General features: G+C 40.3%; 1 protein-coding gene across 5 annotated transcripts in view; it reads left to right on the forward strand.

Moving 5' to 3' along the window:
* Positions 1 to 14,253, forward strand: part of LOC123518383 (serine/threonine-protein kinase D3-like) — a 184,735-nt gene that overhangs the window by 15,731 nt on the left and 154,751 nt on the right. For all 5 annotated transcript variants that reach the window (XM_045279187.1, XM_045279190.1, XM_045279189.1 and 2 more), the window contains one exon: positions 10,138 to 10,269. In XM_045279187.1, the coding sequence (XP_045135122.1) occupies positions 10,138 to 10,269 (132 nt within the window). The remainder of the gene's footprint in view (positions 1 to 10,137; positions 10,270 to 14,253) is intronic.

Consider the following 14,253-nt stretch of genomic DNA (forward strand, 5'->3'; position numbering starts at 1 on the left):
TCTTAGCTTTAGTTCAAGAAAAGAATTCACAAACTCATAAAACTTACACCATTAAACTATTCCTCTGTTAGTTTGTGTGTATGACAGAGAGAGAGAGAGAGAGAGAGAGAGAGAGAGAGAGAGAGAGAGAGAGAGAGAGAGAGAGAGAGAGAGAGAGATATGAGGGACTATGCATTAAATCGTATCCTATCCCCTTAAACAGTATAAAAAAATCCCTAAAACAGTTAAAAAAAGGACTAATATAGCATCCACTCTTTAACTAAAATCATGTGAACCATCTTGTCAATCCTACCCAGTACCCACAACATCTATATAGTCACAATAACATCACATCACGTTGATCTGAATTTAACCATTGATGAACAGATACATCAAAGAGACGAGGTGGGGAAGGGGGAGGCAAGGCAAGGAGAAGCGGTGAGGGCTGGAGGGAGACTGAAGAAAGATACCCATATTGAAAAACACTTTACTCTCACACCACGACCATTTCCAAAGGTCATAGAGATGTCTAGCCGTGTTCTCAAGAGTGTTTCTACAGTTGATTATAGAAATCTTAGTAATCTGCCCTTTTAGAACTGCAGAAACACCCTTAAAAACACGTATCACTTTAACTAGAATCTTGAATGTAGTAGCGGGATGGGACGAGATGGGGACGGAGCATGCGTAGATACTCATATTGGAAAACACTGCTCTCACACCACGGCCATTTTCATAGGCCACAGAGACGATTAGCCGTGTTCTCATAGTGTTTCTCCAGATATTAATGTATAAATCTCATTAATCTCCCCTCAGAACCGTAGAAACACTCTTAAAAACACGTATCACTTTAACTAGAGATGAATGTAGTGGCGAGATGAGACGAGATGGGGACGGAACATACGTATTGAATAACGCTTTACTCTCACACCAAGACTATTTTCAAAGACCACAGAGATGAGTGACCGTGTTCTCAAGAGTGTTTCTCCAGTTAATGATCTATAAATCTTATTAATCTGCCCTTAGAACCGTAGAAACGCACTTCATCCTTCAGTACTGGAACACATTTTTTAGCTTGAGTTTTGTGTACGATTAGACTATTCTATTTATATTAGCAAGGGTTTATCGAGGTCAGAAGATTAATGGCCAGAGTCTTCATTATCTTAATACCCCACATAAATTTCTAAAGCTGTATGAAATCACCAATAGTAAGCAGGATGAAAATGGAAACACGTCGTAATACTGAAATACGCCAAGAACTTGTAACTTGTAGCAGATATGTTTCTTAGAGCGAGCGAGCATGACTCCAATAGGACTGAAGGGTATAAAAACACTCATGACTTCAACTAGAGTCTTGAAAGGCGATGCTGCGAATAGGGATGCAGAGAAGCGATGCCCCGATGGTGAGATGCGAGGCTGGCTATTAGCACAAGCTGTATTGATTGACAACATTGGGCAGGCTATGGGAATTGTGATAGCAGAGGCGGCGGTGGCGCCTAGAATATTAATGGAGGGATCTGAGGGAGGGAGATCAATAGGGAATGGTTATCTCCAGTCCTGCCTTCCTTCCTGTGTCTTATCTCTTTTCCACTATTCTTCTTCCTCCTCCTCCTCGTCTTTCTTTTTTTTTCCTTCTTTTGCCAATACTGCCCTTGTTTTTTTGTTTTTGTTGTTGTAGTTCCTCTTTATGTTCTTAGTTTTCTTTTTCTTTTCTTTCGTTCTTCTAATTTTTTCTTTTCTCTTCTACTTCTTCTTCTTCTACTTTTTTTTTTTCTTCTTCTTCTTCTTCTTCTTCTTCTTCTTCTTCTTCTTCTTTTCTTTTCTTCTTCTTCTTCTTCTTCTTCTTCTTCTTCTTCTTCTTCTTCTTCTTCTTCTTCTTCTTCTTCTTCTTCTTCTTCTTCTTCTTCTTCTTTGCTTTTTAATTTCTTTTCTCTTAATTTCTTGTCTCTTTCCTTCTCTCTCTCTCTTCTCTTCCCTCCTCCTCCTCTCCTCTCCTCTCCTCCTCTCCTCTCCTCTCCTCTCTCTCCTCTCCTCCTCTCCTCTCCTCTCCTCTCCTCTCCTCTCCTCTCCTCCTCTCTCTCTCTCTCTCTCTCTCTCTCTCTCTCTCTCTCTCTCTCTCTCTCTCTCTCTCTCTCTCTCTCTCTCTCTCCTCCCCCATCCTCCTCTTCCTCCTCCTCTTCCTTTGGCGATATTGGTGATGATCGCTGGCAGGTATTTGGTGATGACGTCGAAGTAATGGTGGTGATGATCGGTGATGCAATAGTGGTGGTGGTGGTGATGGTGGTGGTAGGAGCAAGTGGCAGAGTGATGCAGTATGTAAGTGGTGGTGGTGGTGGTGCATTTACGGTCTACCTGGCACACACTGTCACCTGTGCACTCGGTCATGTCTTCTTCTCCTCCTCCTCCTCCTCCTCCTCCTCCTCCTCCTCCTCCTCCTCCTCCTCCTCCTCCTCCTCCTCCTCAGTTCCTTCCTTGGTTACTCGTTTTCTTTCCTTTGTTTTCCTCTTGTTCCTTCCCTTATTTCTTTCTTTTATCTTAATCCTCCTCTTTTCTTCTCTTCTTTCTCTCCTTTTCCTCTTTTCTGTCTTATTATTTTATTCCTTACTTCCTTTTCATCTATATTGTTTTTTCTCCTTTCTTTATTATCTTTTTTTCTTTTTCTTCTCTATTCTTGATGATCTATTTTTTTTCTCTTTCCTCTGATTATTTTCCTACTTTTTCCCCTTTTTTCTCCCTTCCTTCCCATTTTTTTTTTATAACTTTCCGTCTTTCTTTTTCTTTCCATTGTGTTCTCTCCATTTCTTTATCATCTTCTTTTCTCTTCCTTTTTATTCCTCCTTTCTCCGTGTCTACCTTTCTTCTCATCGCATCTTCTCTTATCCCTTCATTTTTCCCTTTCCTTTTCTCCTCCTTCCCTCCCATCACACCCTCTCCTTGATTCTTAATTCTCTCTCTCTCTCTCTCTCTCTCTCTCTCTCTCTCTCTCTCTCTCTCTCTCTCTCTCCTCCTCCTCCTCTCTCCTCCTCCTCCTCCTCCTCCTCCTCCTCTTCTTCGTCTTCGTCTTCGTCTTCCTCTTCCTCCTCCTCCTCCTCTTGTGCACGGTTTTGGTTGGTGACTGGCCGAGCTGCCTCTATTACCTGCACCTGTACGAGTCACCTGGTCCGGCTAATTAGTGGCATTCCTGTAGCACTACCCGGCCTGCATTGCCCGTTGCGGTGGTAGTCTATGTGGTTGTTACGCTGAGGGTTAGTGCTAAGGTTCATATTTTGGTGTTTCTTCTGTATACTGTGCATTGTGGTGACGATTGTTATGCGGACTTTGTAGCAGTGGTTAAATTTAGTATTGCCTGCTCCATATTGTACGTTAAGGTGATAAGTTACATGATTTATTGATGTTGTTAAAGGTTTAGTGTGTAGATTAGTGTTATTTTTATCACATGTTGTTTATTTTGATGGTTTAATACATTGAAACACTATATGTACATGCATTGCTCTATAGGCTACTCTATGTTAAGGTGATAAACTACGTGATTTATTGATGATGTTAGAGGTTTAGTGTTTAGATTAGTATTGTTTTTATGACGTTTTGTTTATTTTTATGGTTTATAACATGATAGGTACATTGAAAACACTATATACATGCATTGTTCTATACTCTATGTTAAGGTGATAAACTACGTGATTTTATTGATATTGTTAAAGGTTTAGTGTGTAGAGATTAGCGTTGTTTTTCCCTTATGTTGTTTATTTTGATGGTTTATAACGTGATAGGCACATTGAAACACACCCATTGCGCTATACTCTATGTTAAGGTGATAAACTGCGTGATTTAATGGTATTGTTAGAGGTTTAGTGTGTAGATTAACATTATTTTCTCCAAGTGGTTTTAATTTTGATGGTTTACTGCATGACTGGTACATTGAAACACTACACCCACTGCTCTTTAGGGTGATTAACTACTTGATTCACACACAGCATTTTCATTAATAGGGGATGAATTGTCAGGTTCCCATTAAGTTCCGTGCTGTTCCGAGTAAAATGACCATGGTCCTATAAATTTACTAAATATTATTTTTGTTTTATTTATTCTTTTATTTACTTCTGAAAAAAAATTATATTTTATTTAATTTAAGACAGGGCTTATTTATTTATTTATTTTGGAATAGGTTACCTTGTTATTCATTTATTTATTTACTTATTTACTTAAGAAAGATATACGTATTTAATTTTAGACTGGACTTAAGTATTTCAGAATAGGTTGCCTTTTTATATTCATGTATTTATTCATTAATGTATTTCAAAGTATAGACTCACCCATTAGGGCTTTCCTTTTATAGCCAGGTATTAGTGGGAGTGCTTTATATTCAGTGTAATGCTTTAGTTGGGTTTGGTCGGTTCACTATCGCCTATCGGTGCGTATTGCCAGTAGGTACACACACACATAACACACACGCTGCCTCACTCATCTGCTGGATTTAATCAGTGTAATAGCACAGTGTAAGAGTTCTGCGTATCCCGCGGTGATTTATTCCTTGTGCTTGTGTAATATTTTTGTCGTGTGCTGGGCGAGTATTACGGAAATTGAGAGGAACCTGCAATATTTTATCTGCTTTATTCCCTCGTAAGCCAGCCAGGTGAGGCGCGTGAAGTGTTGCTACATCGATGTGTAGGCGAAGGAAGGTTAATTAAGGTAATGAAAGGTGAGATTAGTGAGGATAAAAAAAAAAGTTCAGGTGAGATCAGTAAAATGTTGGTATGGTAAGGTAATTATGTGTGTATTTAGACAAATGTACAGAGTGGTTAGTAGGGAAACTTTTTTAATATGGTTGTATAGCCGAAGCATTAATCAATATAGTACCTTCACTTGCATCAGCTTGTTTCCTTACCACCAACTCTACACGTAAAATAATTATGATTACGACAAAGGTCAGGTTCATTGAGGTAACAACGTGTAAAGTAATGACATAGCTAACTAACAGAAGCTTTGGATGTTAGAATGAGTTCAATATTGGTATGGTAACGTAATTATGGTCACGAGAGGCAAGGTTAGGTCACAAAAAGTAAAACAGTGACAGAGCTAACTTACAGAAGCCTTGGTTATTAGAATGAGTAAAATATTGGTACATAGTAAGGTAATCATAGTAACGAAAGGCACAGGATAGGTTCTCTAAGCAGAAGATAAAATAGTGACTTGGCTAACTAAAAGAAGTCTTGGCTAATGAAATGTGTTATTGAGATAAGGGAAGCTGTAAGAAGCAATCAGGCATACACGTGGCAGTCCCTGTATGAAAAATATATCTACCAATTTCCACCTATCATCCTTATCCATATAATAGAGGCAACATAACATACCCTCCTGTCCTTGTGTGCCAGTTATGTCTACTCCTCCACTATTTTCAGAGCTCTAATTGAAGTGACAAATATTTTTAGTGCATTTTTTCGGTTCTAATGGCAGGATATGAACATTTTTAACATTATTAGTTCAAAAAGCACTTTTGGGAACCCAGCTAGTTATCTATGTCTCTTGTACACACCGAGTTAGCCGGGATTGTTTTGTCCCCTGTAGCCGGTTGAGAACAATACACGTGTTGACTGTCTCCTGGACTTTATTTCAAGCCCCGTGATGCCGACAGCTTCATCAACACACGCGGATACTTATCTCTAGGGCTCTGTGAGGACCCACCTACATCTCTGGGCAGTAATCGTGGTGAGAGAGAGCAAAGCCTTTATAAATACAAGTCAATGTGTACTATACGGTACAACACAGAGCCAATGACCGGAGATAAAAGGAACCATCATCGTTTGGAGCGGGTAGCTTATTGGTATTTCCATTAGTGCTTCAAGCGGGAGGCAAAAAAAGAAAGGAGTTATTAGCCAGTATTATAATTGAATCGGATCGTGAGAATTGAAAATAGGAACAGCTGTGCGGCCTCCATGTTTGTGTGAGTGGACTTCTTGTTGATGGAGCGGAGTGGCGACCCGGAATGGTGATTGACGTGAAGTGAAGAGATAAGAAGGGAGAATAAATGATTAGGGAATGCATTAAAGCCTGATTTCTGCTTAGAGAACAGGAAAGACGAGGCGAATATACTGACGATCCGTGAAAGTAGGAGAATGATAGTCTAGAATCGCTTAAATGAGAGAGAGAGAGAGAGAGAGAGAGAGAGAGAGAGAGAGAGAGAGAGAGAGAGAGAGAGAGAGAGAGCAGATCAAAGGTAGAGACGTCTTCAGCTGTAATTGAAAAAGAAGGTGGGCGGTGTAGAGACTAAAAGAACCTATAAATGACACATGGAATGGGAAGATAGATAGATAGATAGATAGATAGATAGATAGATAGATAGAGAGAGAGAGAGAGAGAGAGAGAGAGAGAGAGAGAGAGAGAGAGAGAGAGAGAGAGAGAGAGAGAGAGAGAGACACGCCCATATTCAGAAACGCCTTGCTCTCTCACCACGACTGTTTTCCAATAAGGCCACAGAGACGACTAGCCAGGTTTTCAAGACAGTTTCTCTTAATAATAATTTAGACATCTTACAAGTTCATCACTAGAACCATAAAAATACCCTTAAAAATCAATTCCCAAAAAACTCGTGTAAACTTAATTAAAAAACGTTTTGAAATAGTGGAGGTGAAGCATAGAAGTGTTTGAGAATACTAGCTTAAATCGAACGGAAGGAAATGGCACTATGAACACGACCCACGTCACAAGGTTATGGAGACACCGAGTTTAAATAGTAGCGTTAGTTGAGGCATGTGCAGGTCCCTCAGTGCACGAGGCGGCAATCTGATGCCCCATCCATCCTGTGCTGTGATGATGGGTTGGCTTTAACGCGCGGAATGGCTGTGTTGCTCGTAATCACCCTAGCTTCAATTACCAGAGAGAGAGAGATATATCCAGCCAACCTTTCTCATCAAACTCCATACGCTTTCATACTGTTCCACCAGGCAATGACCCTATTACAGAATGAAACGCCGTCTTATCGAGCTGTATGTAAAGCTGGACGGATGCATTCACGTTCCTCTTGTGCTCTGTTTCATTATGCTCCTTTTTAATCAGACGCTGCATAAAGACACTCGTAAAAGGTGTATTAGTGATAGTTGTACTTGAGTTTACATGTAAACGTACACACACACACACACACACACACACACACACACACACACACACACACACACACACACACACACACACACACACACACACACAGTGTGTGTTGTGGTCTCAGTCCTACCCGAAGATCGGTCTATGAGCTCTGAGCTCGCTCCGTAATGGGGAAGACTGGCTGGGTGACCAGTAGGCGACCGAGGTGAATTACACACACACACACACACACACACACACACACACACACACACACACACACACACACACACACACACACACACACACACACACACACACACACACACACACACACACACACACACACACACACACACATATTCGTAATAAATTTATGTTGTTTCTCTGGCTGTGTCTGATTCTGGTCCTTTTTTAATTTGATGCTACATACACAGTCGTAACGTAACCTAACGTCAGGTAATCTAACCTAACTTAACCTAACCTCACCTCACCTCAGCTCACCGCACCCAACCCAACCTAACATAACATAACCTAACCAAACTAAAATCCAACCCAACCCCAACCCAACCCCACCCCACCCCAACCCAACCCAACCCAACCCAACCCAACCCCACCCCACCCCACCCCACCCCACCCCAACCCAACCCAACCCAACCCAACCCAACCCAACCCAATCCAACCCAACCCAAGCCCAACCTAACCTAACCTAACCTAACCTAACCTAACCTACCTACCCTAACTCAACCCAAACCTAACCTAACCTACAAGATTTGATAAGAACATAACTGAATAAGAAAGGAGGAAAGCTGCAAGAGGCCGTTTGTGCTGGTCTCTGCGTGTGTGTCTGATTCTGCTCTTATTTACATGTATATAATTCGTAAACGATAAGCGTCTGATTCTGCTTCGTTTGATTTCGCTGCTACATACACGCATTCGTAAAGGAGGGACGTATTACAAGTAGAGGCTGTGAGGATTGTTTTTGATATCACAGGTGGCTGCCTTGTTGAGGACTGTATTGTAGGAGTTACGAATTAAACCCGTATTCAGAAATACTTTATTCTTTCACCGCTATAATTTTCCAAGGCCACACAGACAACTAGCCGGGTTTTCAAGACAGTTTCTCCTTTTAATAAACTAAAAATCTTGTCAACCCGTCACCAGAATCATAAAAGTACCATGACGCGTTTCCATATTCATTCTGCTTACTATTTGGTGATTTTATACAGCTTCAGAAACTCATGTTGGGAATTAAAATAGTGAAGATTCTGGCTATTAAGCTTTTAACCCCGTAGTGTAAATAGAATGGTCTAATCATACCCAAATCTCAAGGTAAAAATGTGTCCCAATATTGAAAGGGTTAAATAGACGAGTATCTTGAACTACAGCCTTTGGAAAACAGCGACGGAGAGAGCAAAGCGTTTCAGGATACGGGCCTTAGTCAGGTATAGTGTGTGTGTGGTGGGCAGAATTTGAGGTGGTTTGGTCATACTTTGAGAATAGAGAAAGATGGAAATGTGAAAAGAAACGCTGTGGAGGAACAAAGTGAAGGGGAGAAGATCAAGGGAAGACATACTGAGATAGAGGAATGGAACTGAGAGAGACACGAAGGAAAAGCAGAGGTACTATCGATAATATACAGTATACTAAGAGACGCTGGAACCCAACAACAGGATGAAAGAAGAGGAGGAGGAAGTGTATATAGTAGACAGGAAATGGCGAAGGTTTAAGTGTATGTTTCTCCAAAGTGGCAGGGGCAATGTGTGTCAGTTACAAGAATGGTTTACGTAGCTTTGTGTGAGTGAAAAGATTAAAGAAGAGGAGGAGGAGGAGGAAATGTATACAGTGGACTGGAAATAGTGATGGTTTAAATGTACGTTTCTCTGAAGTGGCCAACGTGTGTCAGTCACAAGAATGGTTTACGTAGCTTTGTGTAGGTGGTCAGCACAGGCTATAAATAGATAAATTGCTAAATAAGACCTTAAATCAGTGTTCGCTTCATGCTTTCTATATAAATCACAAGTTAATTGGTAATTCTCATTATGTAACGGACACCTAATACTGAACTGCCATTTGTCATTGTTTGTCTTCTTGTTTACACTCTAATCATACCGACATACATACCCAGTTATTATTATTATTATTGTTATTATTATTATTATTATTATTTATTATTATTATTATTATTATTATTATTATTATTATTATTATTATTATTATTATTATTATTACTACTACTACTACTACTACTACTACTACTACTACTACTACTACTACTACTACTACTACTACTACTACTACTACTACTACTACTACTACTACTTTACCAGGATTGTGTATGCCCACTTCTCAATGTTTATTACCAGTGAATGCCACAATAGTCAAATAATCAGGAATTGCTGTTTTATGGTGTGATTATATACGTCTTTACAATCTAATAGTTCTCACGGTTAGGATTTTTGTCTATCCAGCATAACAGGTCGTCACTGCATCCCTGTCTCCACATAGACTAATATTTTAATGCCAGGATACTGAAATACTAGATAGGCATTACTGTTTTATGTGATTAATAGTCTATACCACAATAGTTCGTTACTAAATCCGTATTCACACTAGGATAAGGGATAGTTAGATTGGTATTACTTTTTATGCTGAGGTCTTAACCCCTTCAGGACCATGACACGTTTCCATATTCATTTTGCTTACTATTTGGTGATTTTATACAGCTTCAGAAACGTGTATGGGGATTAAAATAGTAAAGGCTGTGTCCATTAATCTTCTGACCTCCATAGACCCTTCATAATACAAATAAAATCGTCTAATTAAACCCAAAAATCATGATGAAAATGCGTCTTAGTCTTAGTATTGAAGGGGTTAATAGCACAATAGTTACTGTATGCCTTGTCATACACAGCTTAGCAGCAAGCACACACACGCACACAAACACACAAACACACACACACACATGTGCAGGCATGCAAACACTGACACCTTCCCTAAATAAAGCTTCAGTGTAGACTAGAGTGCCAAGTGGCGGCGGTAGACACCACTAATCCTGTGTTGTGTGTGTGTGTGTGGCGACAGATGGAGGTGACCGGGGCGGACATCACCTTCTCCCTGCAGCACGGGCTGGTGCGTGACATCACCACCGTCAACGCATCCCAGCTGACACTCAAGACCCTCAAGGACCGCGCCTGCGAGTTCATCAACACCAAGGTAAGTACTAACGTCCCCTTCTTGTGTCATTACCTTTTAGCTTTTTTTCTGTCATCTTTTTATTCTCTTCTATTAATATTTTTCTGAAGCATCCAGGTCTCTGTTATTTGTCTTTCTTTTCATTGTTTATTTTTTACTTCGTTTATTTTTTTGATTATTGTTATGTTCTTTTTGGAGATATTTATTTTATTCTCTTCTTTCTAGTAATGTTTTTCTGGAGCATCTGGGTCTCTGTTATTTGTCTTTACTGTTTTTCTTTACTACTTGTTTATTTTTGTCGTTATTATTTTTTGAGTTTTTAATGATATATTTATACCTACATTATTTATTTTTCTTCCTTCTCACTAGCTGGAGGTTTTTGTATAGTAGGAGTATTGAGGCTTTCATTTTCTTCCTCCTCTTCCTCCTCGTTTTTTTTTCATTCTTTTATTATTAATGTCATTACTGCTCTTGTTATTGTTGTTGTCCTCGTGTTTCTAAAGTTATACTTCATGCTCACCGTTGCCACTATCATTACTATTATTACTATTACTACTGTCACTTTGGCTACCTTACTCGTTCACTAGGGCCTGTTCCACATACACGCAAGAGATAGTGGAATGAGAAGGAAGAAAGAGAAAGTTACATTAACCTTTGCATCGGCCATTATCAGTGACGGCGCCTTCCCACGTGTACACTCCATGTCTTCCATTATATCCTTTCCTTTGTAGTGTAAGCCGTCGAAGTTTGTGCCTGAGAGGATTGATAAGCTGCGGTTCAGTGCTCGTTCTTGGGGCTTGACGCGGCGGGGCGGGAGTGTTGCGGTCTTGCTCATTTACAATCGCGAAGTTTATTCATATGCATGTAAATTAACCACACTTTATACTTGTTCGTTATATAATCTAGAAGTTATGAATTTTAGACGTGCTTCATCTTAATTTCTTCCGCTTTAAGTACAAATCCATCTAAATTTAGCCTTTTGTGTTATGTCATGTTTTCTCCGTATGTAAATCAACCTTGTATTTATTGATCTTTGCTCTCTCAGCCTGTCTTTGAAATTGTTTTTCCTACTGATGATATAGAAATGTTGTTAATCACTAACACCGCAAAAAAAGAAAAAACACTCGAAAGCCGTGTAGCTTCAACTAAATAAGGCCTTTTGTGTTGTGTCAGTTAACCATGCTTCATACTTTCCTCGTGTTGTTCGTTTTATGATTTAGAAGTTGTGAATTTTAAGTGTGCATCATCTCAATTCCTTCCACTTACCCATATTCATTTTGCTTACTATTTGGTGATTTTGTATAGTTTCGGAAACTAATGTGGAGGATTAAAAATAGTGAGGACTATGGCCATTAATTTTCTGACCTCTGTAGACCCTTCCCAATGTAAATAAAATGGTCGAATCATACATAAATCTCAAAGTAAAAATGTGTCACAGTACAGAAGGGGTTAATTCAGTTAAATCAGTGTCTGTAATCAATAACCACGCTTTGATCTACGTGTCACTCACACTAAACTCATTATAACGTAAGCCTGCCTGGTGACACCGTAAGAAGGGACTGTTACCATCACTGAGTAGTGAAGAGACTGTTTCTCTGGATCTGGTTTTATTTAATATTTTCTGCAAAAGATGCACTTGTCAAGACCAGAAAAGAGAAGAACCACTGAGTCGCCAGTCCCCTAAAAGAAGTCAGAAATGATGATCGAACACTTAAATCTTATGACATCAGCGTATAAGAGCGATCACTTTAAGGCAGTGACTTGTGGAATGACTGCCTGCCTTGTCTTACAGTTTGTCACAGCTGTAAGCGACCCTTTTCATCACTAAGGCATTGGCTAGTGGAATGACTGCCTGCCTGGTCTTACAGAATCCGTATGTCACCAGGCTGAAAAGAGATCTTTTCATTCACCAGGGTTGTAGTGGAGTGACTACCTGCCTAGATCTATAGACAGAGGGCGTGTGTCACCAGGCTGGAAACCCTCCCAGTGAGCGGGTGTGGGGCTGCAGTGAGTGTTGCATCAAAGCTCGCTGCCTCGCTGTGGACAGACAGGTGGCAGCGACCCTTGGCAGGAATTGCGTCCTCCACACACACACACATACAAAAAACATATACAGTTGCTTGGCTTTAAACTGCATTGCACAATATATATTATTACCGCGATGTTGAGAGCGTTCAAGTATTTATGAGCAAGAGAAATCTTTATTAGTGTCGAGGTGGCGGGACGGCTTTGGTTTATGATAGGAAGTCAAGTTGTTATCTTGTGTATTTGAAGAGAAGGTAACGACGACGCAGTAAAGAGACGTTCGTGCCAAAGCCAAAACTGTGCCAGGTGATGCGAATGTGGGACTCAAGCACGCCAGTTAGGAAGACAGATTTGTTGTTTGACTGTTCACTCACTGATTCTCCAAGATATTCGTGCTGAAATTATGAATTTAAAGAGGTGTTAAGAGCCAGGCGGTATGAAGGGGACTCGGTACGCCCGTTAGGAAGGCATTGTATACCATCCATTCACTGATATTCTAAGATACAATAACGAAAATGGAATAAAATTACGTTCTCTCCATCTTACATTAACACTATCCTACAATTACTGACGATTGTAACCCCTTTTGAACCAAGACGCGGGTTCATATTTATTCTGCTTATTATATGGTGATTTTACGCAGCTTCAGAAACTTATATGGGGCATTGAAATTAATTTTTTGACCTCCATAGACCTTTCCTAATGTAAAAAAAATAAAAAAATAAATAGAAATAATCTAATCATGTCCAAAAGTCGAGGTAAAAATGCGTCCCAGTACTGAAGGAGTTAATTAAGCAGAGGCACACCAGATTCAACTACACTCGCATACACTAACACTAAAACACAGGTGAAAGAAAAGGGTCAGAATTGCACAGCCTCGCATCACTACCATAACGAGAGCTGAGTATGTGGGGCAAAGGGAAGTGGAGAGAACAAGGACGAGGGGTGATGTGGTGGGCTGGGGGACAGGGAGGAGGATTCATGGTGTGCTGAGAGGGGACAGGAAGAGGGAGCAACAGTGATGGGGTGTGGTAGAGGGAGTAGGAGTTAAGTTTTATGTGGTAGAAGGGGGGGGAAGGGAACAGAAGCGATGTGGTGTGTGGTAAGTTGGGAGCATAAGTTATGTGGTGTAGTGGTGGTGGCAGGGAGGAGTGGTGCGATGTGGTAGGCAGAGGGAACAAGAATGGTGTAGTGTGGTGTTGTGTAGTGTTGTGGTAGGTAGATAGCTCGAGTCATTTGGTGTATATGTGGTGGTGGAGTAGAGTAGTGTAATGTGCTGTGGTGTGGTGAGTGTGTGGTATTGTGTTGCTTTATGTGGTGTGGTGTGGTGTTGTGTGGTGTTGTAGTGAATAGGAACAGTGTGGTGTGGTATGTGTTGTGATGGTAAAGGGAGCAAAAGTGGTGTAGTGAGTCTGTGATGGTGGACAAGAGTAGTGTGGTATGGTGTGATGTGTGGTGGTGGACAGGGAAAAGGAGTGTGGAGTTTTGAGTGTGTGTGTGGTGTGGTGGTGCGTGATATGGTGTGGTGTATGGTGGTGGACAGGGAACAGGAATGTAAAGTATTGAGTGTGTGGTGGAGTGGTGGTGTGGTGTGGTGGTGCGTGGTGTTGTGTGGTGTGGTGGGGGCGACACTCGTCAATATGTGTGACAGGAAGCAGGGCAAGTGACCGGGCTGACCTACAGGAAGGCCAATTGCGGCGTGGTGCAGGAAAGGTCACTCCGAGGTGGGCTGTGTCGACCTCGCTAGAAGAAAGAAAGGCAAAAAGAAAATTGGAGAAAATCAACATGAGAAAAAAAAGGAAGAAAGGCAAAAAGAAAACTGGAGAAAATCAACATGGAAAAAAAAAAAAAAAAAAAAAAAAAAAATATATATATATATATATATATATATATATATATATATATATATATATATATATATATATATATATATATATATATATATATATATAAGAAAAATAAATACCTGAATGTGTACCT

Source organism: Portunus trituberculatus, chromosome 43 (assembly GCF_017591435.1).
Source record: "Portunus trituberculatus isolate SZX2019 chromosome 43, ASM1759143v1, whole genome shotgun sequence".
NCBI classification, from domain to species: Eukaryota; Metazoa; Arthropoda; class Malacostraca; order Decapoda; family Portunidae; genus Portunus; species Portunus trituberculatus.